This window comes from Ilyonectria robusta, assembly GCF_021365365.1.
Source record: "Ilyonectria robusta strain PMI_751 chromosome Unknown BGZ61scaffold_56, whole genome shotgun sequence".
Taxonomy (NCBI): Eukaryota; Fungi; Ascomycota; class Sordariomycetes; order Hypocreales; family Nectriaceae; genus Ilyonectria; species Ilyonectria robusta.
In genome coordinates this window covers 1-27,010 of record NW_025764490.1, presented here as the reverse complement: position 1 = coordinate 27,010, position 27,010 = coordinate 1, and the positions used below count along the sequence as shown (strand labels likewise).

Below are 27,010 nucleotides of genomic sequence, written 5' to 3'. Positions count from 1 at the left end.
TTCTTATAAATTTTCTTAGTAGATTTTTTTAAAATAAGGTAATTATACTTGTAGGAGGTTATGTAGTAGTAGAAGAATAGGATAAATTATAGATAAGGAATATTCTTATAAAGAATATATAGATAAGGGATAAGATAAGAGATAAGGGATAATAGTGTAAAATAGTGTATAATAGTATATAATAGTGTATTTTGTACTGATAATAATAATATATAAAAGTTCAGAATTTACCAGAGGGTCTCTAGCTTTTTATAGACAATTTCTCAAAATCTAGGTATTGTAGCTAGACAATAAGTATACTATTAAAAAGCCCAAAAAAGCGGCTTTTTAGTGGTACTATTATTGTCATCTAATGTTTAGAGGATTCTGAGTAATTCTGCTTTGAAATCAAGTCTCTGCTTTGAAATCAAAGGTGGTTTGATTTGAAATCATCAAAGATATAGAGACATATTGTATACCATAAAAAAGCCTAAAAAAGCAGCCTTTTTCTAGTATAATCTTTGTACTTAAAATGCTTATACTTTCCGAAGTATCCGGATTATAAGTTAAAATGATTTGGAATTAAAAATGATTCCAAATATAAGTGGGGCTAATATCTTTTCTATACAGTATAAATAGTATAATTAATACTGTATTTATACTGTATTTTAGTGCTATTTATACAGTATAAATAGTGCTATTAATACTGTATTATATTTATTTATAGAATTAATTAAGATTTAATTCTTAAGGTTAAAGATATATATTTATATATTTATTTAGTCTTTAACAGTACCTATATTCTTTAAAGAGGATTGGCTTATAATATTAATTCCTAATTGAGGAATAAAATAGCAGTTTTTTAGAAATAAATTCTTTTTATTTAAAAACTGAATAATTAAATTACCACAGCCTTCAACTATTATAGAGGAAGCCTTTCCCCATCTCACAATCTTATGGATTTTCTTATAGTTAAATAAATATTTTTTACTAGAAACAATATGCTTTGTAGCGCCTGTATCTAATATAAAATTTAATATATTTTTATCTTTATTAATTAAAGGAGTATTTACCTTAAATTCTTTATATATTTTAATATAGTGAGATAATTTGGATATTATAGGTCCTATTATTTTATTAATATATCTTTCTTTTAAAGACTTATTTTTATTATTATTACTTACAGATAAATTAATATCTGACTCATTATTAGCTTCTAAATCTAAATCTTCTAAGTCTTTTAAACTAGAAGAATAAGATAAAGTAGAAGAATCTGGAATTTCTTCAATTTGCCTATTTGTTATTAATTCTTCAGTTGCTATAAGCAAATCTTCTTGTTTTTTCTCTCTTTCTTCTCTTTTATTATTTTCTTTTTCCTTTTTAAAGGATTTCTTTTCTTTAGAAGAAGGTTTCTTATTTTTAGCAACTTTAAAGCTTTTAGGTGCTTTATTAGGATGTAAAAAATAACAATCCTTATGTAAATGCCCTTTAAGTTTGCAATAAGAGCATTTTAAAGCAACTTTAGCCTTTTTCCAAGGCTTTTTATTAATTAAAAAAGCTTTTTTCACCATTGTTTTCAAGTCTTTTAGATTCATCTAGTAAACTAGAAGATAAAGTTTCCAAAGTATAATAATTTGGATTATTTCTTAAAGCTTGAGAAACACTGGTTATATAGCTAAAATAGCTATCATCTAGATTATGTAAAATCCAGGTTATAATTACTTTTTCAGGAATTTTAATATCCCTACTAAGTAATTCATCTTTTAATTCCTTTATTTTATTAAGATATTTCTCAATAGAAATATCTTCTAAGCTTAGATTAAAGAATTCCTTAATTAAAAGAAATTCAGAGGTAAAGCCAGAGGAATTATAAAGATTTTTCAAAAAATCCCAAGCATCTTTAGCATTATTATAATGCTTTATTTGCAATAAAGGTCCGTCTTCCATTAAAAGACGAATATTTGCAAGAGCTTCTTCAGATTTTTCATTATTTTTTGTAATAATACCAGAATGAATTCTTTCTTTAATAAGAAAAGCTTCTGTTCTTAGGGACCAGGTAATATAATTTTCAGTTCCCTTAAGCTTTGGAATGGAATAAAGTTTTTCCGAGTTTCCCATTTTTTCTGATATTTTTCTGATTTTTTATAATATTTTTCTTGATTTTTTTTTTTATAGTTTTCTACTTATTAATAATAGTAGAAAAATCGAATGAACGCAAAATGCGTCTCTTATAAAATGTGTTTTTCCTTTTTTATAAAAGAGATTTTTTATAGATTTTTTATCTTTCTTTAGACTATACTATAATAATATAATATAATCTAGTAGAGAGAATAGATTTTCTGTTCTCAGTCTTATAATAAGATATGCAAAATATTCAGAAATATCTTGCTAAATAGATTGAATTTTTGTGATCTTTTAGGTATAGGGTATGCTTATGTAATCCGGGCTCATAACCTGTAAGAGGTTATGTAGTAGTAGAAGAATAGGATAAATTATAGATAAGGAATATTCTTATAAAGAATATATAGATAAGGGATAAGATAAGAGATAAGGGATAATAGTGTAAAATAGTGTATAATAGTATATAATAGTGTATTTTGTACTGATAATAATAATATATAAAAGTTCAGAATTTACCAGAGGGTCTCTAGCTTTTTATAGACAATTTCTCAAAATCTAGATATTGTAGCTAGACAATAAGTATACTATTAAAAAGCCCAAAAAAGCGGCTTTTTAGTGGTACTATTATTGTCATCTAATGTTTAGAGGATTCTGAGTAATTCTGCTTTGAAATCAAGTCTCTGCTTTGAAATCAAAGGTGGTTTGATTTGAAATCATCAAAGATATAGAGACATATTGTATACCATAAAAAAGCCTAAAAAAGCAGCCTTTTTCTAGTATAATCTTTGTACTTAAAATGCTTATACTTTCCGAAGTATCCGGATTATAAGTTAAAATGATTTGGAATTAAAAATGATTCCAAATATAAGTGGGGCTAATATCTTTTCTATACAGTATAAATAGTATAATTAATACTGTATTTATACTGTATTTTAGTGCTATTTATACAGTATAAATAGTGCTATTAATACTGTATTATATTTATTTATAGAATTAATTAAGATTTAATTCTTAAGGTTAAAGATATATATTTATATATTTATTTAGTCTTTAACAGCCTCCCTTAAATATATAAGGTATATTTAACTTTATAATTCTTATATATAATATTTAAAGAGAAAAATAACTCTTTATAATTTTATAATATTTTAAAAGGAAAAAATTAAACCTTTTTTCTATTTTTATATATTTTTAAGAGAAAACTTATAAAACTCTTTTATTTATTTATTTTAAGAGAAAATAATTTATATAGTATTTTATTTATTTATTAAAAACTCTTTCAAGAGAAAACCAATTATAAATAGGTAAAAAACTCTTATTATTTAATTTCTTTATAATTTTCTAAAGATAGATAATTTCTTAATCTTAAGAATTCTATAGCTCCTAAGCTTTTAGTAAAGAAATCTGCTATATTATCTTTACTTTTTATATAGAAAAGCTGTATATTGCCCTTTTTAACCTCATCTCTAGTAAAATGATAGGCAATATCTATATGTTTAGATTTTTTATAATATGAAGAATTTTCTGCTAATTGTCTAGCAGCTTCATTATCAGTTAAAACTGGGGGTATAGCCTTATTATAGTTTAAAGAAAGCTCTTTATTTATATATTTATATATATTATTAAGGGATTTAGCTTCTTTAACTGCCTCCCTTAAGGCTATATATTCAGCTTCACAAGAACTAGTAGAAACACATTTTTGTTTACTAGAATTCCAGCTTATAAGGTTATTAAATAGATAAAAACAGTATCCATTAACTGATTTTCTATCTTCTATATTAGAGGCCCAGCTAGCATCACTATAGCCTCTTATAATATTATTTAGTGAATTTTCTGAAAAATCACAGTTATAATATAAGCCTAAGTTCTGATTATTATTTAAATATTTCCAAATTAAATCTAAAGCTTTAAAGTGGGAATTATCAGGTTTAGACATAAATCTAGATAGATTTATAACACTATATACTATATCAGGTCTTGTTTTTATAGCTGATATAATAAGAAACCTATTTCCTTTTAAAATTTAATATATCTTTTTTAAAAGGTTTATTTTAACTTTAATAAGCTTTTCCTCAATAGAGTATTTTAGAAGTTCCTATAGTAGTTTTATTATATTTTATAAGTATGTTTTTTATATATTTTGACTGGGATATATATATGCTCTTTTTATCTCTATTAATAAAGATATTCATTCCTAAAAAGTCTTTTATCTCTCCTAAAGGTTGGATTTTTATATCTTTAGAGAGATTATTAATTATATTATATATATTTTTATCAGAAGGACCAATAAAAATTAAATCATCCACGTGGCATATAATAGCAATTTTTAAACTATTATTTATAAATATTCCCTCATCATAAGGCATAGGGAAAAATCCCTGTTTTTCTAGCAATTTAGCTAGGAAAATATACCAAAGTCTAGGACTTTGTTTTAATCCATATAGAGCTTTATTTAGTTTTAAAACTAATTCTTCTTTATTTATTTTATTTATATTTTCTTTTATTTCTTTATTTATTAACTTATTTTTAATAAGAAAATTTATTATAAATTCTTTAAATCCAATAGGAAATATAGTATAAATTTCCTCATCTATATCAGCATGTATAAAGGCATTTTTTACATCATATTGTAATATATAGTAGCCTTTTCTAACTGCTGTTATTAAAAGAATTTTTATAGTTTCAGGTCTAGAAGTAGTAGCAAAGGTTTCAGTAAAATCTAGGTTTAAAACCTGATTAAATCCTTGTATAACCCATCTAGACTTATATTTTATTATATTATTATTTGAATCAGTTTTTAATTTATAAACCCAGCGGCCTTTTAAAGCCTTTCTATCCTTAGGAAGGGTAGATAATAAAAAGGTTTTTTGTATTAGTAATTCTGAAATCTCAGATTTCATAGAATTTATCCAATTTTCTTTTTCTAGAGAATTTAAAGCATTTTTATAATTATAGGCTCTTTTATATTATTTTCTATTACTAGAGCTATTAAAGAGGGAAATTCTTTATAAGTCCTATAATATTCAGTTGGCTTTTTAGGTATTTCAACTGAAAAAGTCACCTTTTTATTATTATTTAGAGGATTTTTAATAAAATCTTCTTTTTCTTTATCTATTATTAAAGCTTCTTTATTCTCTTTATTTAAAAACATATTTTCTAGGATAATTATATCTCTAGAAATTATTAACTTATGTTTTTTATAATCCCATATTTTATATATATTATTATTATTATAAAATCCAATTATTATGCCTTTATAAGCTCTAGTTTCTAATTTACTAGTGGGATTTTTATTTTTATAATAAACTATAGATCCTATAGTCTTTATATTTTCATAGTCTTTTAATTTTAAAACTATATTATCTTTTTCTTCTATAGGGCATTTATAATTAATAGAAGAATGTGGGGTTTTATTATATATTTCTACTACAGTAAGTAGTATTTCTCCCCAGAGATATAAAGGAATATTAGCAGTATATATAATAGACCTTATTTTATTTAATAAAGTCCTATTTATTCTTTCAGGTCCTCCATTACTTTCATGAGTATAAGGGGGTGAAAAATTATATATAATACCTTTTTCTTTACAATAATTATTAAGGTTATTAGTAAATTCTTTAGCATTATCAGAAAATACTTGTTTTATAGTTATTTTATTATTATTATTTTCAATTTCTGCTTTATATTCTTTAAAAGCTTTTAAAGCTTTTTTTTATTATTTAATAAATAAACCTTTAAATACTTAGTTGCTTTATCTAAAAAAGTAATAAAGTATTTATATTTATTATAAGTAAAAGGTCTTATAGGTCTAAAATATCTGTAGATATTTTATCTAAAAATTTATATTTATTAATAGTTATTTTATTAACCTTATTAGTAGCTTAGCTTTAATATAATTTTTATATTTATAACTTTTATAATAGACTCTTTATTTATTATTATTTTATAATTTTTATATTTTATATTATATAACTTAAGAAGATATTTTCTTAAAATATTAATATTTAAGTACTTAATCTTAAATACACTTATATAAGTCTATAGTTATTATTTTCTTACTATTTATATTATTTTATTTATATTATTATTATTATTTATATTTAATAAAACTAAGAGGTATTTTTCTCTTTTTTTATATATAGTAGAGGAAAAATATATAAGTTATTTATTTTAGAACCTTTAGTTATAAAATATCTTTCTTTAAATAAGAAAGATATCATTATTATATATATAAGTACCTATATTCTTTAAAGAGGATTGGCTTATAATATTAATTCCTAATTGAGGATAAAAATAGCAGTTTTTTAGAAATAAATTCTTTTTATTTAAAAACTGAATAATTAAATTACCACAGCCTTCAACTATTATAGAGGAAGCCTTTCCCCATCTCACAATCTTATGGATTTTCTTATAGTTAAATAAATATTTTTTACTAGAAACAATATGCTTTGTAGCGCCTGTATCTAATATAAAATTTAATATATTTTTATCTTTATTAATTAAAGGAGTATTTACCTTAAATTCTTTATATATTTTTAATATAGTGAGATAATTTGGATATTATAGGTCCTATTATTTTATTAATATATCTTTCTTTTAAAGACTTATTTTTATTATTATTACTTACAGATAAATTAATATCTGACTCATTATTAGCTTCTAAATCTAAATCTTCTAAGTCTTTTAAACTAGAAGAATAAGATAAAGTAGAAGAATCTGGAATTTCTTCAATTTGCCTATTTGTTATTAATTCTTCAGTTGCTATAAGCAAATCTTCTTGTTTTTTTCTCTTTCTTCTCTTTTATTATTTTCTTTTTCCTTTTTAAAGGATTTCTTTTCTTTAGAAGAAGGTTTCTTATTTTTAGCAACTTTAAAGCTTTTAGGTGCTTTATTAGGATGTAAAAAATAACAATCCTTATGTAAATGCCCTTTAAGTTTGCAATAAGAGCATTTTAAAGCAACTTTAGCCTTTTTCCAAGGCTTTTTATTAATTAAAAAGCTTTTTCACCATTGTTTTCAAGTCTTTTAGATTCATCTAGTAAACTAGAAGATAAAGTTTCCAAAGTATAATAATTTGGATTATTTCTTAAAGCTTGAGAAACACTGGTTATATAGCTAAAATAGCTATCATCTAGATTATGTAAAATCCAGGTTATAATTACTTTTTCAGGAATTTTAATATCCCTACTAAGTAATTCATCTTTTAATTCCTTTATTTTATTAAGATATTTCTCAATAGAAATATCTTCTAAGCTTAGATTAAAGAATTCCTTAATTAAAAGAAATTCAGAGGTAAAGCCAGAGGAATTATAAAGATTTTTCAAAAAATCCCAAGCATCTTTAGCATTATTATAATGCTTTATTTGCAATAAAGGTCCGTCTTCCATTAAAAGACGAATATTTGCAAGAGCTTCTTCAGATTTTTCATTATTTTTTGTAATAATACCAGAATGAATTCTTTCTTTAATAAGAAAAGCTTCTGTTCTTAGGGACCAGGTAATATAATTTTCAGTTCCCTTAAGCTTTGGAATGGAATAAAGTTTTTCCGAGTTTCCCATTTTTTCTGATATTTTTCTGATTTTTTATAATATTTTTCTTGATTTTTTTTTTTATAGTTTTCTACTTATTAATAATAGTAGAAAAATCGAATGAACGCAAAATGCGTCTCTTATAAAATGTGTTTTTCCTTTTTTATAAAAGAGATTTTTTATAGATTTTTTATCTTTCTTTAGACTATACTATAATAATATAATATAATCTAGTAGAGAGAATAGATTTCTGTTCTCAGTCTTATAATAAGATATGCAAAATATTCAGAAATATCTTGCTAAATAGATTGAATTTTTGTGATCTTTTAGGTATAGGGTATGCTTATGTAATCCGGGCTCATAACCTGTAAGAGGTTATGTAGTAGTAGAAGAATAGGATAAATTATAGATAAGGAATATTCTTATAAAGAATATATAGATAAGGGATAAGATAAGAGATAAGGGATAATAGTGTAAAATAGTGTATAATAGTATATAATAGTGTATTTTGTACTGATAATAATAATATATAAAAGTTCAGAATTTACCAGAGGGTCTCTAGCTTTTTATAGACAATTTCTCAAAATCTAGGTATTGTAGCTAGACAATAAGTATACTATTAAAAAGCCCAAAAAAGCGGCTTTTTAGTGGTACTATTATTGTCATCTAATGTTTAGAGGATTCTGAGTAATTCTGCTTTGAAATCAAGTCTCTGCTTTGAAATCAAAGGTGGTTTGATTTGAAATCATCAAAGATATAGAGACATATTGTATACCATAAAAAAGCCTAAAAAAGCAGCCTTTTTCTAGTATAATCTTTGTACTTAAAATGCTTATACTTTCCGAAGTATCCGGATTATAAGTTAAAATGATTTGGAATTAAAAATGATTCCAAATATAAGTGGGGCTAATATCTTTTCTATACAGTATAAATAGTATAATTAATACTGTATTTATACTGTATTTTAGTGCTATTTATACAGTATAAATAGTGCTATTAATACTGTATTATATTTATTTATAGAATTAATTAAGATTTAATTCTTAAGGTTAAAGATATATATTTATATATTTATTTAGTCTTTAACAGCCTCCCTTAAATATATAAGGTATATTTAACTTTATAATTCTTATATATAATATTTAAAGAGAAAAATAACTCTTTATAATTTTATAATATTTTAAAAGGAAAAAATTAAACCTTTTTTCTATTTTTATATATTTTTAAGAGAAAACTTATAAAACTCTTTTATTTATTTATTTTAAGAGAAAATAATTTATATAGTATTTTATTTATTTATTAAAAACTCTTTCAAGAGAAAACCAATTATAAATAGGTAAAAAACTCTTATTATTTAATTTCTTTATAATTTTCTAAAGATAGATAATTTCTTAATCTTAAGAATTCTATAGCTCCTAAGCTTTTAGTAAAGAAATCTGCTATATTATCTTTACTTTTTATATAGAAAAGCTGTATATTGCCCTTTTTAACCTCATCTCTAGTAAAATGATAGGCAATATCTATATGTTTAGATTTTTTATAATATGAAGAATTTTCTGCTAATTGTCTAGCAGCTTCATTATCAGTTAAAACTGGGGGTATAGCCTTATTATAGTTTAAAGAAAGCTCTTTATTTATATATTTATATATATTATTAAGGGATTTAGCTTCTTTAACTGCCTCCCTTAAGGCTATATATTCAGCTTCACAAGAACTAGTAGAAACACATTTTTGTTTACTAGAATTCCAGCTTATAAGGTTATTAAATAGATAAAAACAGTATCCATTAACTGATTTTCTATCTTCTATATTAGAGGCCCAGCTAGCATCACTATAGCCTCTTATAATATTATTTAGTGAATTTTCTGAAAAATCACAGTTATAATATAAGCCTAAGTTCTGATTATTATTTAAATATTTCCAAATTAAATCTAAAGCTTTAAAGTGGGAATTATCAGGTTTAGACATAAATCTAGATAGATTTATAACACTATATCTATATCAGGTCTTGTTTTTATAGCTGGATATAATAAGGAACCTATTTCCTTTTGAAATTCTAATATATCTTCTTTAGAAGGTTCTATTTTAGCTTTAATAAGCTTTTCTCCTGCAATAGCAGGTATTTTAGAAGTTCCTATAGTAGTTTTATTATATTTTATAAGTATGTTTTTTATATATTTTGACTGGGATATATATATGCTCTTTTTATCTCTATTAATAAAGATATTCATTCCTAAAAAGTCTTTTATCTCTCCTAAAGGTTGGATTTTTATATCTTTAGAGAGATTATTAATTATATTATATATATTTTTATCAGAAGGACCAATAAAAATTAAATCATCCACGTGGCATATAATAGCAATTTTTAAACTATTATTTATAAATATTCCCTCATCATAAGGCATAGGGAAAAATCCCTGTTTTTCTAGCAATTTAGCTAGGAAAATATACCAAAGTCTAGGACTTTGTTTTAATCCATATAGAGCTTTATTTAGTTTTAAAACTAATTCTTCTTTATTTATTTTATTTATATTTTCTTTTATTTCTTTATTTATTAACTTATTTTTAATAAGAAAATTTATTATAAATTCTTTAAATCCAATAGGAAATATAGTATAAATTTCCTCATCTATATCAGCATGTATAAAGGCATTTTTTACATCATATTGTAATATATAGTAGCCTTTTCTAACTGCTGTTATTAAAAGAATTTTTATAGTTTCAGGTCTAGAAGTAGTAGCAAAGGTTTCAGTAAAATCTAGGTTTAAAACCTGATTAAATCCTTGTATAACCCATCTAGACTTATATTTTATTATATTATTATTTGAATCAGTTTTTAATTTATAAACCCAGCGGCCTTTTAAAGCCTTTCTATCCTTAGGAAGGGTAGATAATAAAAAGGTTTTTTGTATTAGTAATTCTGAAATCTCAGATTTCATAGAATTTATCCAATTTTCTTTTTCTAGAGAATTTAAAGCATTTTTATAATTATAGGGCTCTTTTATATTATTTTCTATTACTAGAGCTATTAAAGAGGGAAATTCTTTATAAGTCCTATAATATTCAGTTGGCTTTTTAGGTATTTCAACTGAAAAAGTCACCTTTTTATTATTATTTAGAGGATTTTTAATAAAATCTTCTTTTTCTTTATCTATTATTAAAGCTTCTTTATTCTCTTTATTTAAAAACATATTTTCTAGGATAATTATATCTCTAGAAATTATTAACTTATGTTTTTTATAATCCCATATTTTATATATATTATTATTATTATAAAATCCAATTATTATGCCTTTATAAGCTCTAGTTTCTAATTTACTAGTGGGATTTTTATTTTTATAATAAACTATAGATCCTATAGTCTTTATATTTTCATAGTCTTTTAATTTTAAAACTATATTATCTTTTTCTTCTATAGGGCATTTATAATTAATAGAAGAATGTGGGGTTTTATTATATATTTCTACTACAGTAAGTAGTATTTCTCCCAGAGATATAAAGGAATATTAGCAGTATATATAATAGACCTTATTTTATTTAATAAAGTCCTATTTATTCTTTCAGGTCCTCCATTACTTTCATGAGTATAAGGGGGTGAAAAATTATATATAATACCTTTTTCTTTACAATAATTATTAAGGTTATTAGTAAATTCTTTAGCATTATCAGAAAATACTTGTTTTATAGTTATTTTATTATTATTATTTTCAATTTCTGCTTTATATTCTTTAAAAGCTTTTAAAGCTTCTTTTCTATTATTTAATAAATAAACCTTTAAATACTTAGTTGCTTTATCTAAGAAAGTAATAAAGTATTTATATTTATTATAAGTAAAAGGTCTTATAGGTCCACAAATATCTGTAGATATTTTATCTAAAAATTTATATTTATTAATAGTTATTTTATTAACCTTATTAGTAGCCTTAGCTTTAATACAATTTTCACATTGTATAACTTTTATAATAGACTCTTTATTTATTATTATTTTATAATTTTTATATTTTATATTATATAACTTAAGAAGATATTTTCTTAAAGTATTAATATTTAAGTGACTTAATCTTAAATGCCACTTATATAAGTCTATAGTTATTATTTCCTTTTTACTATTTATATTATCTTTATTTATATTATTATTATTATTTATATTTAATATAAGCTGAGAGGTATTTTCTCTCTGTTTTTTATATATAGTAGCAGGAAAAATATATAAGTTATTTATTTTAGAACCTTTAGTTATAAAATATCTTTCTTTAAATAAGAAGATATCATTATTATATATATAAGTACCTATATTCTTTAAAGAGGATTGGCTTATAATATTAATTCCTAATTGAGGAATAAAATAGCAGTTTTTTAGAAATAAATTCTTTTTATTTAAAAACTGAATAATTAAATTACCACAGCCTTCAACTATTATAGAGGAAGCCTTTCCCCATCTCACAATCTTATGGATTTTCTTATAGTTAAATAAATATTTTTTACTAGAAACAATATGCTTTGTAGCGCCTGTATCTAATATAAAATTTAATATATTTTTATCTTTATTAATTAAAGGAGTATTTACCTTAAATTCTTTATATATTTTAATATAGTGAGATAATTTGGATATTATAGGTCCTATTATTTTATTAATATATCTTTCTTTTAAAGACTTATTTTTATTATTATTACTTACAGATAAATTAATATCTGACTCATTATTAGCTTCTAAATCTAAATCTTCTAAGTCTTTTAAACTAGAAGAATAAGATAAAGTAGAAGAATCTGGAATTTCTTCAATTTGCCTATTTGTTATTAATTCTTCAGTTGCTATAAGCAAATCTTCTTGTTTTTTCTCTCTTTCTTCTCTTTTATTATTTTCTTTTTCCTTTTTAAAGGATTTCTTTTCTTTAGAAGAAGGTTTCTTATTTTTAGCAACTTTAAAGCTTTTAGGTGCTTTATTAGGATGTAAAAAATAACAATCCTTATGTAAATGCCCTTTAAGTTTGCAATAAGAGCATTTTAAAGCAACTTTAGCCTTTTTCCAAGGCTTTTTATTAATTAAAAAAGCTTTTTCACCATTGTTTTCAAGTCTTTTAGATTCATCTAGTAAACTAGAAGATAAAGTTTCCAAAGTATAATAATTTGGATTATTTCTTAAAGCTTGAGAAACACTGGTTATATAGCTAAAATAGCTATCATCTAGATTATGTAAAATCCAGGTTATAATTACTTTTTCAGGAATTTTAATATCCCTACTAAGTAATTCATCTTTTAATTCCTTTATTTTATTAAGATATTTCTCAATAGAAATATCTTCTAAGCTTAGATTAAAGAATTCCTTAATTAAAAGAAATTCAGAGGTAAAGCCAGAGGAATTATAAAGATTTTTCAAAAAATCCCAAGCATCTTTAGCATTATTATAATGCTTTATTTGCAATAAAGGTCCGTCTTCCATTAAAAGACGAATATTTGCAAGAGCTTCTTCAGATTTTTCATTATTTTTTGTAATAATACCAGAATGAATTCTTTCTTTAATAAGAAAAGCTTCTGTTCTTAGGGACCAGGTAATATAATTTTCAGTTCCCTTAAGCTTTGGAATGGAATAAAGTTTTTCCGAGTTTCCCATTTTTTCTGATATTTTTCTGATTTTTTATAATATTTTTCTTGATTTTTTTTTTTATAGTTTTCTACTTATTAATAATAGTAGAAAAATCGAATGAACGCAAAATGCGTCTCTTATAAAATGTGTTTTTCCTTTTTTATAAAAGAGATTTTTTATAGATTTTTTATCTTTCTTTAGACTATACTATAATAATATAATATAATCTAGTAGAGAGAATAGATTTTCTGTTCTCAGTCTTATAATAAGATATGCAAAATATTCAGAAATATCTTGCTAAATAGATTGAATTTTTGTGATCTTTTAGGTATAGGGTATGCTTATGTAATCCGGGCTCATAACCTGTAAGAGGTTATGTAGTAGTAGAAGAATAGGATAAATTATAGATAAGGAATATTCTTATAAAGAATATATAGATAAGGGATAAGATAAGAGATAAGGGATAATAGTGTAAAATAGTGTATAATAGTATATAATAGTGTATTTTGTACTGATAATAATAATATATAAAAGTTCAGAATTTACCAGAGGGTCTCTAGCTTTTTATAGACAATTTCTCAAAATCTAGATATTGTAGCTAGACAATAAGTATACTATTAAAAAGCCCAAAAAAGCGGCTTTTTAGTGGTACTATTATTGTCATCTAATGTTTAGAGGATTCTGAGTAATTCTGCTTTGAAATCAAGTCTCTGCTTTGAAATCAAAGGTGGTTTGATTTGAAATCATCAAAGATATAGAGACATATTGTATACCATAAAAAAGCCTAAAAAAGCAGCCTTTTTCTAGTATAATCTTTGTACTTAAAATGCTTATACTTTCCGAAGTATCCGGATTATAAGTTAAAATGATTTGGAATTAAAAATGATTCCAAATATAAGTGGGGCTAATATCTTTTCTATACAGTATAAATAGTATAATTAATACTGTATTTATACTGTATTTTAGTGCTATTTATACAGTATAAATAGTGCTATTAATACTGTATTATATTTATTTATAGAATTAATTAAGATTTAATTCTTAAGGTTAAAGATATATATTTATATATTTATTTAGTCTTTAACACTTTTAAAGTAGTTTATCTTTCTACAGTTTTAGTACTTAATCTTTAAGTAATTCTTTTAAGCAGCTTCTAGTTTTATAGAGCTGGATTAAGTTCTATAGGAGGTATTACTCTGGTATTTTTTCCTTTAATTTATATTATACTTTTTATTTTTCTAGGGTTATATATATATTCCTCTAAACTTCTTAGCTTTTTTTTTTTATTGTCTTTTAAATTGCTAGTTATTAATTTCTATAGTAAGTATTATAAGTTATTATAGGTAGTAAGTTTTTCTTTTTAACTATAATATCTTTAACTTCTAACTTTAATTTCTAGTAGAAGCTAGCTATAAAAGCTTTTTCTTCTTAATTAAGTTATAATATAAAGTTATAGTATTTAGCTATATAAATAGATATAGCTTCTTTCTATTTAAGCTTCTAAATTTGCTATTTAGCTATTTATTTTTTATCTTAGAAATTACAGAAGCTTTTAAGCTTATACTTAAAGACTATATAGCTTCTATAAATAGCTTTAGTTTCCTTCTTTTACTAATTATAGATATTATTAATATAATCTCTTATAATAAGTTTAAACTATTATAAGATTTATTCTTAAGGAATCTTATTCTATATTAAATCTTAGTTTTATTTATTCTAAATTATATTGAATAGTATAGTTAGTAGGCCTGTAGCTATATAAGGAATCTCTATAATCTACTATTATACTATTATAAGAGTTAGGCTAATATAGCTAAAGGATTTCTTTAGTATTCTTACCTCTAGCTATATTAGATATAGTATTTTTAATAAAGTTCTTATATATAGATTTCTATCTAATAAGTTCTATAGTAACTTTATTATTATACTTAAGTAGATTCTTATATTATTCTATTAGGATGTCGATTTGCTGCTGCTTATTTTCTATACTTACCTTAGAGGTATTAAGGAGGTTATTAAGTTAGTTAGATAGTTTTTTATTAGCCCTTCTAAGGCTCTTTATATCTTTCTAGGTAACTTCCTCCTCTTTTCTTCTTTTTCTGAGATAATATTAATATTACTATTATAGTTAGTACTTAAACTCTTTAAGAAAGAAGGGGTAATAGTAGGGGTTATAGAAGCTATAATAACTAATTTAAGATATTACTTAGGTTAACATAGTAATATACTAAATAAGAGCTATTAATATATAATAGTTAAGTCTAACTTAAGGATATAAAATAAGTCTAAGGTATAAGGTATATAATTAAGTAGATTAGAATATTATAGTAAGTAATATAGATTATAGTCTGGTAATAGTAAAATAGTAGATTTAATATAACTAAGTATATTAATAGCTGGTAAGGCTATCTATCTATAAAAGTACTAAATAAGTATCTATATACTAGATAGAAATTAGTTGGATTATATAGAGTATTAAATTATAACAATTCTAGGATTGTAATAATTTAGAATTATAGGTATAATCCTTAGTATAACACTCTATATATTATTAAATAAAAAAAGTAGGTATTTATAGGATTACTACTAGAACTAACTGCCTAGTTAACCTAAGCTATAATATAGTTAATAAAATAATATTAGCCTATAATTATAATAAATAACTAGATTGCCCAGCTTTTTATATTAATTACCTAAATAACTATAACCTATTTCCAGTTTCTAAGCTAAATTAATTTTAAGTTTCTATACCTATCTATACCTATAATAACTATTTTACTTATAATTATACCTATTATAAAGCTAATTTTATTAAAATTATAAATATTAACTAAATTGATATTATATTTTATAATTATATTCTCTATAAGCTAAAACTAATTATAAATAATAATTAGATCTTTATATTTAGCTCTTTAATAGTTATATTTACAAAAAAAATATATCTTAAGCTCTAATTATTGCCTAATAAAGTTAGAAGCTCAGTACTTGCCGACTGGTAATGCATTGCAGTTAGCAAGCAGTTAGTTAGCTATTTCTTTAATACTATACAGTTGCGGGGGAAATCCTTGTAAATCTAGGTTGAGAATGAATTGAATAATAATCTGTTCCTTGAGATTGGTTAGTCGATGCGAATTAGGGATAATATCGCCTCGAGAAGGTTTGCTATAATGTCGGTTATAGAGGGTACTAGGCGGGACTTTATAAATCCTTGCGGTAGGGTAGACGTGTAATTTTGGATTATTTTGAAGAGCCTGAAGGGCAAGGATGATATTTGCCTCTTTGCTTGACTGTAACATATTTGGTGGTTGAGAAATAATTGATTGAATAAAAAGAAGGAGAGTTGAGGGATTTTTTCCGACTCGCTGTGAACGGCCTCTAGTAACTGTATTCCAGCTATCTAGTCCAGGATGCTATTTATATCAAAGATGAAGAAGAAAGAAAGAAATTCCTAAGTGCCCCTGAGCTGTGGAATGATTTCCCATCCTGGCGCGCACGAGCCAAGTACGTCTTGCGGCACAGCCGCAAGGATATGGGCCCTGGCCCGTGACACTCGCTTGTATTTCCGACTCGCTTATTATGTACGTTAGGGTTATCTTGCTTCTATAATTCTCTTTCATAAATTTCCAATTATCATCCTAAGTGCATCGCCACGCCTACTCCCCAATTAAGGTCAAGTCATGCATATACTTCTGCCAACGCCTTGGAAGAGCAAAGACGGCCCCAGGGTAGTGCCGGTAGGGTCTGGAATACGAAATAGACCCAGGTTTCGGTTGCTTGTGGTAGGCTGTGCCAGTCAGTATCAGTAACAGCTTTACTAATATCCCTTTAGGAGGCTGAAGGCACAAGATCAGAGTTCGTCGGAAACATCCTTGGTTCTGGGTCGGGAACTCTTCTAACGGCAGCAGGATGACGACCAATAGCCGGCCTGTTCGCAATACGCCAGTTCCGACCGGGAGTGCCGCTTCGGCAGCGTGATATCCTGGCGCTGCCGTTGCGAGCTGCGTCAAAAACAGACACCGATCTATCGACTATCATCGAGAGTTTTCGTTTCTAGGGATGGGCGCTAAGGGAAGCTGGTCGTGGGAACTTGAGGTTGACTCTTACGAAGGAGGGCGCGGAAGAAAGAACGTTGAGTTCCTCGAGGCATAATCCCGCATCAGAATGCAGTGCCTTCTCAAATTGAGGTCAAGCCGAAACTACTCGAGGACGTTGAGCACATCACTCTGGGTATAGGCCTTGGATGTTCCGAGGATGCGGAAAATTGCGCGTTTTACCGTCATGTAGATAACTCTATGACGTCATTCCATCGTTATAATATCGTCAAAGTGCCCCACTGATTCTTCGGCAAAATTATACGTTTTATTATCCTCTGGCACCTTTACGAGTTATTCCAGCACAAGACCTGCTGATACTGAGGGATAGCGGTGGCTATGAACCGTGCTTGGCGGTTGACTTGACGGAAATGACGAAAGGAATCAATATCTAGATTCAAGGCTATCATCGCTAGAACCTCCTCAGGCAGAACGCTTAAATCGCCAAGGTCGGACGTAGGTGCCTTGAAAGATGTAGACAAAGCCGAAGGAACTTGGCCAAAGTTGTTCTGGACAAGAGGGAAGTAGTATTTGCTGCGGTGATAAGAGCAAATATCGCGGATGGTGTCACTGTCTGTTCCTGAGGCCATCTCTGTTACCTCAGGATCCTGAGAAGAGCCCGAGACCGTATCTGTAGTGTTAGTGAGAAGCGACATCTTGATAGTAGAGGTGGTAATTGGAAGAGAGAATAGGATGATAGCGGACAAGACTAGTAAGAGAGGGAATAGGATGAGACCTGATAGTTTATAAGACTTTGTGAGAGACTTTTTCTTCTATGATTAAGTTCAATCTAACATAAAACTATCTCAGAGTACTGCATATATATATCTCGAATGCATCGCAAAGTCAGTATACTAATTATACTTTCTTCTCGCTTAAAGCCGGGCGAGATGCATTAAACTATAGCAACTTGGGAACTATCTGTTGGTAGTATCGATAAAGTTTCGAGTATAGTTTTGTGTCCAGTTTGCTACGCACATAGGCCAAGCTTAACCCAGTAAGGTAGATGAGAGCATTGTGTACAGCCCAGGAAGAACCCGAGTACTATCGAAAAGAGTGATGCGACCTCCAACGCTAACTCACGACAGTCACCCCATGACGTACTCTCACCGAGGTCAACTTTCACTTCACTCGACCTGGTTCCCCAATACAAGCCATGTCATTTCTCACGCGGTTTACTCTTAACAAGGTATCGCCGAACCGGCCCATGGTCTGAACTTTCACCTAGTGTTCCCACAGAACTAGTGGCTAGTCAGTCTCGTCCACCTCAGTACAGTGACTTCTGGTATTGCTTTTCTTCACCACGACCAGTGTTCCAGTCTGCGACGGCGAAGTCGAACCCGTTATCAGTTTCATTCATGCCAGTTCCTGTCTACAGAATGAACTATTGTAATCCCAACGCGCCGACAGGATGTGCAATTCGATGCTTTGGTGCTGGTGCCATTTTTCTTTATCACGACGATATCCCATTTTTTGTCATCGTTATAGTCTGTGAGAGCAAAGTAAAAGTATGCAGCCGATGTTTCGTGCAGACCAGTTCCTGTTTGGGTGATGAATGTCTTCAATCCTGAGGCTCCAGAAAGGATGTTGACTTCGGTGCTGTTGCTGCTAGTGCCGCTCCCCTCCCCATATATGATTGGTACATGTACGCCGATAATACCTAGCAGACTATACAGCGTTATCTTCTCATTTGCTTTCCGCCATATGGTATTCTCAGCCTGGCAGAGCTGTGTGGAGTACGCCGGCCAGTTTCTGCGGGATGTCACAATAGGAAGATCAAGGTGAGTTAGAGTGGAAAGCTAAAACCTAGCTTTTCGGCCGTATCATAGTTTCATACAGCATAAACCTTATTTCTACCGTACATGATCGCTTTTGCGGTGGCAAATCGGTGCCTAGTCTACTTCTCGTCTCCGTCACAGAATTAACGACTGGACCTTTGGCTTCGGTCATGCAAGGACATCTGTACCTCGACAAGGGCGTCAGTGCAGAGTACCCATGATCAAGCCTAGGGGTAGGCATAGAGGTCAACAGAGCGCTAGATAGATCTCGTCCATTACTATATCGGAACAATACTTCTGTCCCCTGTTTCCCCAAGACATTGGTTGAAGACCTCTATCCCCGGGCCGTCATGAATGCTATCGATCCACATGACTTGCCTCAAATTATTCTTTACTTCGAACCACGTCCTCCCTAGACTGTCCCGGATCAGAGGGCGCAGTCTTTGCAGAAGCCAGGTCTGATTAGGGCCTCGGAACACAGACGTTGCCCCCACCATCAAGGCCCAGGCGAAGAGATAGCTCTCTCCAGCGGTGCTGGGCGTAAAGGCCATGCAAGCTTGTCGGAGTTGGTTGGCCAGACGCGGGTACTCGAATTTGACACCAGGAAAACCCCAGAAGATAGTTGTCAAGAAAGCGAGGAGTGATAACCGGAGAAGCTCGGGGAAAATGTCGTTGTCCTCAAATTCGAGCATGAGCAGCCGGGATTGAATGTATGTTATGAGATCCTCGAGAGACATCTCCCGTATCTTGTGACCGGAATCGTGGCTATCGTTGATAAGCTGTGAGAGGTCCTGGACATCCTTCAAGATGGCATAGAGCCTCCTTTCTAAAGTCCGTACCACAGAGCGCGAGCGGGAGAAGCAGGACGCGTCCAATGGCTTGAGCCGGGCAAGTTCAGATGAACCGTCGAAAGCTGAGTCGAACGACGCAGCATTTTGGTGAAAGGCTAGATTCGCGCCGGTGCAGATGCTGTGGACTAGACCAGTTCTTCCGGCGTTGGCAGGTCAGCGATTGGCCGGAGCCTGAGAAGCTGAATATAAGAGAGAACTAGCGACTTACCGGTGAAGTTTGGATTGAAGTAGAGGGTGACTTGCAAACGATTCTATGCCACCACGCAGGTCGACGATTTTCTTGAGACCCATCACGTGCATGTGGGCGGACTCTACGTCTCCAAAGGACTCGGCGATCAAGGCCAAGGCCATGACGACAATAGTTGTCGAGTCGGTCAGTGCAGTGTTCGGATCAGATAGTTGCTTGTTAAGCTCGTGAATCATCCTGTAGGCGTGAAACTCCGTCCTCTTACTCTTCTGCCCCCTCAAACTATCCAAAGAAAAAGACGTCATGTAAAGGATGGAGTGCAGGTAGGCTAAGTCGAAATGGGCCCAGTGAAACCAGTATGTCTTGGGAGTGTCAGGGCGAGAGTACCTCACGATCGGGTACATTTCATCTTTCATGTACGAAAAATCTGGAGGACAGAAGGCGTCAGGGGCAGGGCGTGCTCATGGTCGGAGGGGAGAGACGTACATGCGCATAGCAAGCTGCGCGAACTACTATCGATGTCTTCAGGGAACTTGATGAAAGTGAACATGTCGGCAGCACCGGGGACCATTTCTGCATGTCTGATGCGGGCCAGAGCATCCTCGTCAGAGTCGAGCAGCTCACTTCGTGTCCGAGCTCCGTGGGACTCTTCAGAAGAATCACTGTCTCCTGCAGCATGCTGTAGCCGTTGTATTCCCACAGCGGTAGCCGGGGAACGGCCCTTCACTCGACCAGGAAGAGCTCGTGTACGGGTATTCTTCCCCCGCATGACGTGACTCCGTATGAGCTTACGATCTCCAGCAGCCGTCTGACCATGGGCGTCGGCGGTGACAAAGACAAACCCCTTAGCCGCTCGTGGCCCCTTGAGCATCGTTCCGTTGGAATGTACCGGCACCTTTGGACGGGGACAGAATCTACCCGGGCACACCGTTGCAAGGCTGTTTGCCGGCAAGAAGTAAGTTTGCCAAGGTGCCAGTATCACTCAGATGGAAGCTAAACCACGGGTATCTGCCCAGGTGGGGCTGCAAGCGTGCTCCTGTCCGTATGGAGAATGTATATGGTGCCAAATATCGGCATAAAAATGGCGATGGGATGGGTGGCGGTATGTTCGGCTGGTTGTCGTCCGAATTAGGGAAACAATTGAAGGAGGTAAGTTGCAGAGAAATTCAGAAGATCCTTGCTGGGATATTTAGTTAGCCCCGGAGATAAGAGATAAGGCACTTCAACACCGGCGTGCCAAGATTCAGATTGTTTCCCTTTTGTGGCCTTAGCGTAAACGCTATGCCACCACCCGACGGTTTCGGATCCTCCTCCCTGCAAATCTAGTAGGTACCTTATATCAGAGCTGTTCTCCAGCAAGGCTCTTTAGCTGTCACTATTCGTACTCGAAACTTTTCAAGTCTTACTCTCTGGTACCGGCTATGCAAAGCCCTTCTCTTAATTATGGTGTAAAGGCTTCCTATAGTACATGTCCTGGATCCAACGACTGTCTACGAGGTTATAGTAGAGGATTCGAACTTCTGCTGCAGTATCTCCTCGACATTCCACTGTGGGTACTTCACAACTTACCTTTCAACGTATTGTAGGGGTGGAGGATCTAATGGCAGATCAAACATATCTTTGCATGTGACAGGTCTGTCGCAGCCCGCGACGCGCTACTACGTAGATCTTGGGCACCGTCGCTTTATTAATAGCTTCTTACCGTTTTAGGGAAACAATCAACTGGGCTTATAAAGCAGTGCCATGGCTTAGTGCAAAATGCTAGTCGCAGGTAGAGTTTTTGGATTGTTTACTTAATGAGGATAGGATATTCGGTGCAAGCTAAGGCAAAACTAAGTTAGTCTAATCCAGGCATAGAAGCATGCAAGAGCCAAAGGTCCATGTTGTTTTTCACCTTGTAAATATTGAGCAGGCGGCCGGTTTCGAACCCTCTTATACTAAAAAGTATCTCGCAGTAATGTAAATTCAGCAATTAGATGATGTCTTTCTAGTACGACTTAATCACTCTGTTTCGTCGTTAATTTATTCAACTTTAACTAAGCTGTGGCAGAGCGCCAACTATGATAAATTGTGGGCAAAGGTACGGCCAGCTGTCTCAAGTTCTCAACCATGGGAGCCTGAACACAATCGTGTCTGCAGAGTGCAGACCTCAGCTTCTCCGTCCAATCTAGTAGTGCCTCAGAACGACGTGTTCCAAGATTTCCATACCCATTTATCTAACACCGACAGCTCCATCGTGTCGTTGCATTTTCTCAGGATTGCGTCAAGATCAGAGCGTCACGGCCCCATACGCCCCACACCAGTGGCTGTTGATAAGAACACGCCATGGCAGTGGGATTTGAGTTATCCACCCCCATAATTTACGGGTCATAGACATGACACAGACACTTCATGCGCTTCGAGGCTTCCGGTTCCAGGCATGTGTGAGCTTGAGCTTATAAATCCGGCATTAGTGGAACCGCTCTGTGGGAGCTCACACACACTGCTGGTATAAAACGACTTGCTTCCTCTCTCAAACTGACAGTCACACATCATCAACCCACCACAACAACACCATCCCATCCTCTTACTGCACAAGCCAGACTCCATAAGAAATCCATCGCAATGTCTAAATACACCGCCTCCCACGCTAACCCCCAGGGTCCTGGAGATGCGCGGCCCACGGCTCTTCAGGTCGTTGAGGACGAAGGCCTCATCGGCAAGCTCACCGGCAAGGTCGCCCTTGTGACGGGCGCAAACTCTGGTATCGGTGTCGAAACAGCGCGAGCTCTCCACGCCGCCGGTGCCACTCTCTACCTCACTGCCAGAGACGCCGTCAAGGCCCAGCAGGCCGTCGACAAAGTCAAGAACGGACCCGGCCCCAAATCTGATGCGCCCGTCCACGGCATAGAGCTGCGGCTAGATTCCCTCGCCTCGGTGCGAGCAGCTGCCAAGGCCTTCCACGAGAAGAGCGACAAGCTTAATCTGCTCACCCTCAACGCGGGCGTTATGGCCACGCCCGAAGGGAGGACCGAGGATGGCTTCGAGACACAGTTTGGCACGAACCACTTGGGCCACTTCCTCCTCTTCCAACTGTTAAAGCCCGATCTGCTCGCAGCCTCCACGCCTGAGTTCCAATCGCGGGTAGTTGTTGTGGCCTCCGCCGGCCATCGTTACGGCAAGGTCCGCTTCTATGACTTCAACTTCGAAAAGGACCCTTACGACCCCTGGGCGTCATATGGCCAATCCAAGACGGCCACTATCTACCTCGCCAACGAGATCGAAAGACGGTACGGGTCCAAGGGACTGCACGCCCTCGCTGTGCACCCGGGTATTATCGCCACCAATCTCTCTCAGTATCTCAGCCAGGAGATAGTAGAGGGGATGTTGAAGGATGAAACAAGGCACAAGACTATAAAGAGCGAACCCCAGGGAGCGGCCGCGGCTGTTTATGCTGGGCTGAGTAGGGAATGGGAAGGTCGAGGCGGCAAGTACCTCAGCAATCTCGTCGACGAGGGACCGGCGGATACTACGGGAGACTGGTTGAATAACGAGATTGGATATGCCCCGTGGATTTACGACGAGGAGTCTGCAAGCAAGCTTTGGAAGGCATCGAACGAGCTGGTAGGCTTTGAGAGCGAGTGATAGGATCGGCCCTAGCACACTCGGTTCTTGGTCTACGTATCTGCCATGTATCCTTCCGGACCAAAACGCGGGAACAGAGCCAGTAGCATTTATCTAGTTCTACCTTTAAATTCAGTTTTGGTGTTTCGGTACCTCTTGCTTTCTCCATATGCTGTAGTCCTACATTTGTCATACTGTCTCTGCAGCCCAGCAGCGGTCTATCTTTGTTGTTACGATAAACTTAGGATATGCGGTAGATGTGTTGTTTAAAGCTGTTGATGTGGTCGAGGCCAAAATCCTACAGTTCAACAGTCTCCCTCGCCCTTTCAAACCATTGTCCCCTCCTCTTCAGATTTTTCCAGGCCACACGCCAGCAAACGTTTGCTCTCCTCTTCAAATCCACGTCTTGTCTTTCTGAGAGCATCTTGATGAGTGTCCTCCGTCTTACCTGTTGTAAGGTTCGCACACGAAGAATCCTGTCAGCCGCGATGCTTGGGACGGACTCAGATTCGTGGGTGCTGCAGATCTGGGTCATGATGCAGGATCTAACAAGCTGGACGGAAGTAAGGTCCTGTTATATGTTTAGATCGTCTTGTGTGAGGGAGGACTCAAGGATCAACTAGTCCCTCGATGTTGTTACTCACGAGGGTTTAGTGTGTGGTCCGAGTTCGGTAGTTCAATAGAGGTGAAATGAGTGATATCAGGGGCTTAAAATCAGGCTAGTTAATTGATCAAATGGTCCTTCGATGACTAGTTCAAAATGATGATCTTGATGATGTTGTGTTCGAGGAAGCGGGTTTTCCGGATTTCCCCTTTTTTCTAGGTCACATGCCAAGGCTCTAGCTTGTTTCGTCTGATAGATGTATTTACACCGTAGCTGATGCCTTAATGGTACTCTTGCTTGTAAGGCCAATTCGATGCCGCTACCTCATATTATTCACACCTGCCCTTGGACTTTGGATACTTGGCCGTAGCCTTCTTCCTCACCCTAGCTCCCTTTACTTGCTTGTATGTTCGTACCTGAAACTTTTTCTCAAAACTGCAGATCAGTTCAGGGGTATAGATCTCATGCTCCGGTATAAGGGTTAGTTTCCAGGGAACCAAATAGTGCACCACGCCATCAATCGCTTCTTTCCCCATCAGATCGCCGTTAATTTCCCACTCTATATCTATATTACTGACTACGGCAGCTGCTTTAATATACTCGGATATAGTATAGGTTGTAGTAGTTGATATGCTAATAGAACTGTCAAAGTCCTGATCCATATTTGCTATCTCTTCACCGTCGGCGGTATCTGTTGCTGGCCTTGCTGGTCCATAAACTCTATAAACCAGAATCTTATTGATATTCTTTGTATTGATAGGTTGGCCTGTAAAAGGTTAGTAGGCTGTAATCCTAGCGGAACCTTTCGCTTACTGATGTTATTAGGGTCCTTCTGTACAGTTGCCTATCCGCAGCAGATTCGTTTAGTGGTGGTTTGTTTTGATGCTGAAGGTAGGAGTTCATGATGAGCACTACTATCAGTTTCTTGGCTGGTTGTTCTTGTGAGAGTTATTGAGATTTCATTGCTTGGTTTAACTCTCTGGCTTTGAAGCGCATTTGGATCTCCTTCTAATATACTAGGCTGGCTGAAGAATTGATCGGCAGTTTCCTGGCTCGCACCTGCCTGCGTAACAGCGTCCTGTTGAGACGGAGGTGCAGGATGTAATGAATGGTTGGATGAATCTGTTGTAGGGCTCAGTCGCTCTATAAGGGTGGATGATGGGTTGGCGGAGGTGGGGATTTCCATTAGTCCCCGATTATTATTTATATCTGAATGTTCAGTCATACTGCTATTCACGCCTGGTCCCTCACCCTGTCGCAATAGGAGATTCTCGTACGAGAGTAGATTAAAGTGTTAGATTCGACCTAAAGTCTAACTATATCCTCTTTATTCCCTAAGTAAATTTAGTAGATAAATAAATAAAATAATATAGGTTTATACCTCGACAATTGTTGGCTACTTCAACATTATGATGTTGCTGGCTGTCACACTGTTTTGGAGGGGGCTCGATACTTTGACTGTCCCTAGTGAGGTCAACTACCCCATTGGTAGCAGCTGAGGAATGCTCTGGTGGGGTTCGGCTATCAGAATGATTGCAGCTCTGTTCACCTAATGTAGAAAGAGCTCCTGCCATAGGCTTCGTCTTTATATGGCCTGGCTCCTTATGTTGAGGCTTCTAGGAGGATATTCCCATGCTGGACGATTCAAACTTCCCTGTAGCAGGGTTGTAGGCCTGGAGTTTGAGAATTATGGTGAGGCCAAGATTATAAAAGCATAGAAAAGGAAAAGCACGCAGTTTCCTGGTGTATAGGTGTGGTTTGTGGGAGCAACTTAATTAAGGGAGTTTCATGGTTATATACAAGGCTACAGAGATTGAGAAACAGGTACTATTCCTTCCGCTTATAGAAACCTCCTTCTTGGGAACGATAAACCGAGAGGCATCACTTTTCGAGCAAAAAAGCAGGCATTTTCCTAAAGGAGCAATTCTTTAAAGTAATGCCACGCCCTAACTCTAAATCATGGCTAATCCCGAGGACCGAGGCTCAGCTTGAAGGCTGTATTACTTCCGGCTTCCCCGATGGCAAGTGAGGTGGTCAGGCCTTCGGGAAAGCCTCCGGCCCGCAGGCAGGACTATGAGGATCCTCTCTGAAGCCACTCAGAACGACCTTCCTCCTTGGCGCTAGCTTGCGAGACTCGGATCCAACAGTGCCCTGCTGACGTTGCTCATAATGCTAGACATCTTGACCATGCCAATATCGTGCGTCAGCTCAGTCTTGCGGCCGCGTGACACATTTTCATGCAAACCCCTCGCTGCAGCCCCTGAATATCGCTTCCTCGTGGACTGCTCTGTTATTAAGGGGCACCGTATGATCCTATTGCCAGGCTAGACTAAAGAGAGGATCCTGAAATAGGCAGCCAAGACCATATTTTCTATCTATGGCGTGGCGGTAATTCGGTCCATCCTACAGTATGGCAAAGGGGGGGGGGGGGGGGGTCTTCTATTACCAAAGTATAGCTATAGCCTGAAGCTGGTGGCTAGTGGAGGATTGCGAATGCCAACTTGAAGCCAGTGATATTCGCACTTGGTGAGTAGATAGAAGCTGGGCTTCGAATTGGTGAAGTATTGTACTGGGCGAGGTTCCTGATTGCTGGATATTAGCAAGATTATATCTGCCTTGGGCGGGAATGGAATCGTTAGCGTGAATTATCTTGACTCTTGATGCCCGATCCTCCTGACTGT

At 33.1% G+C, this 27,010-nt stretch overlaps 5 protein-coding genes across 5 annotated transcripts; 1 reads left to right on the top strand and 4 right to left on the bottom strand.

Moving 5' to 3' along the window:
* Nucleotides 1-16,836: 16,836 nt before the first annotated feature.
* On the bottom strand, nucleotides 16,837-17,673 carry BGZ61DRAFT_467212 (uncharacterized protein). The gene is made up of 2 exons (XM_046247747.1): nucleotides 17,045-17,673; nucleotides 16,837-16,994 (listed from the first exon to the last, which is right to left on the bottom strand). Exons 1-2 carry the CDS (start codon nucleotides 17,248-17,250, stop codon nucleotides 16,886-16,888), a joined length of 315 nt encoding a protein of 104 aa, XP_046094564.1. The 5' UTR covers nucleotides 17,251-17,673; the 3' UTR covers nucleotides 16,837-16,885.
* On the bottom strand, nucleotides 17,594-17,962 carry BGZ61DRAFT_541191 (uncharacterized protein; the record flags this gene model as incomplete). The annotated part of the gene is made up of 1 exon (XM_046255010.1): nucleotides 17,594-17,962. The coding sequence occupies one exon, from the start codon at nucleotides 17,960-17,962 to the stop codon at nucleotides 17,594-17,596; it is 369 nt and encodes a 122-aa protein (XP_046094563.1).
* A 1,130-nt stretch (nucleotides 17,963-19,092) lies between these two features.
* BGZ61DRAFT_510901 (uncharacterized protein) lies at nucleotides 19,093-21,260 on the bottom strand. The gene is made up of 3 exons (XM_046252085.1): nucleotides 20,609-21,260; nucleotides 20,144-20,549; nucleotides 19,093-20,071 (listed from the first exon to the last, which is right to left on the bottom strand). The coding sequence occupies exons 1-3, from the start codon at nucleotides 20,991-20,993 to the stop codon at nucleotides 19,363-19,365; spliced, it is 1,500 nt and encodes a 499-aa protein (XP_046094562.1). The 5' UTR covers nucleotides 20,994-21,260; the 3' UTR covers nucleotides 19,093-19,362.
* Nucleotides 21,261-22,516: 1,256 nt separating this feature from the next.
* BGZ61DRAFT_467210 (uncharacterized protein) lies at nucleotides 22,517-23,935 on the top strand. Its single transcript, XM_046247746.1, has one exon. It carries the CDS (start codon nucleotides 22,727-22,729, stop codon nucleotides 23,744-23,746), a length of 1,020 nt encoding a protein of 339 aa, XP_046094561.1. The 5' UTR covers nucleotides 22,517-22,726; the 3' UTR covers nucleotides 23,747-23,935.
* A 723-nt stretch (nucleotides 23,936-24,658) lies between these two features.
* On the bottom strand, nucleotides 24,659-25,554 carry BGZ61DRAFT_486825 (uncharacterized protein; the record flags this gene model as incomplete). Its single annotated transcript, XM_046249896.1, has 2 exons — nucleotides 24,659-25,095; nucleotides 25,389-25,554. 2 exons carry the CDS (start codon nucleotides 25,552-25,554, stop codon nucleotides 24,659-24,661), a joined length of 603 nt encoding a protein of 200 aa, XP_046094560.1.
* Nucleotides 25,555-27,010: the final 1,456 nt, after the last annotated feature.

Bases quoted from the DNA above. Each gene is read 5' to 3' on its own strand.
- BGZ61DRAFT_467212 (XM_046247747.1), bottom strand. From the start codon at position 17,250: ATGATAGTCGATAGATCGGTGTCTGTTTTTGACGCAGCTCGCAACGGC. The intron at 16,995-17,044 runs CTAAAGGGATAT...GGCACAGCCTAC, and splicing joins GATCTTGTGCCTTCAGCCTC to CACAAGCAACCGAAACCTGG.
- BGZ61DRAFT_467210 (XM_046247746.1), top strand. From the start codon at position 22,727: ATGTCTAAATACACCGCCTCCCACGCTAACCCCCAGGGTCCTGGAGAT.
- BGZ61DRAFT_510901 (XM_046252085.1), bottom strand. From the start codon at position 20,993: ATGCTCAAGGGGCCACGAGCGGCTAAGGGGTTTGTCTTTGTCACCGCC. The intron at 20,550-20,608 runs GTACGTCTCTCC...TCTGTCCTCCAG, and splicing joins GCGCAGCTTGCTATGCGCAT to ATTTTTCGTACATGAAAGAT. The intron at 20,072-20,143 runs GTAAGTCGCTAG...CAACGCCGGAAG, and splicing joins CTTCAATCCAAACTTCACCG to AACTGGTCTAGTCCACAGCA.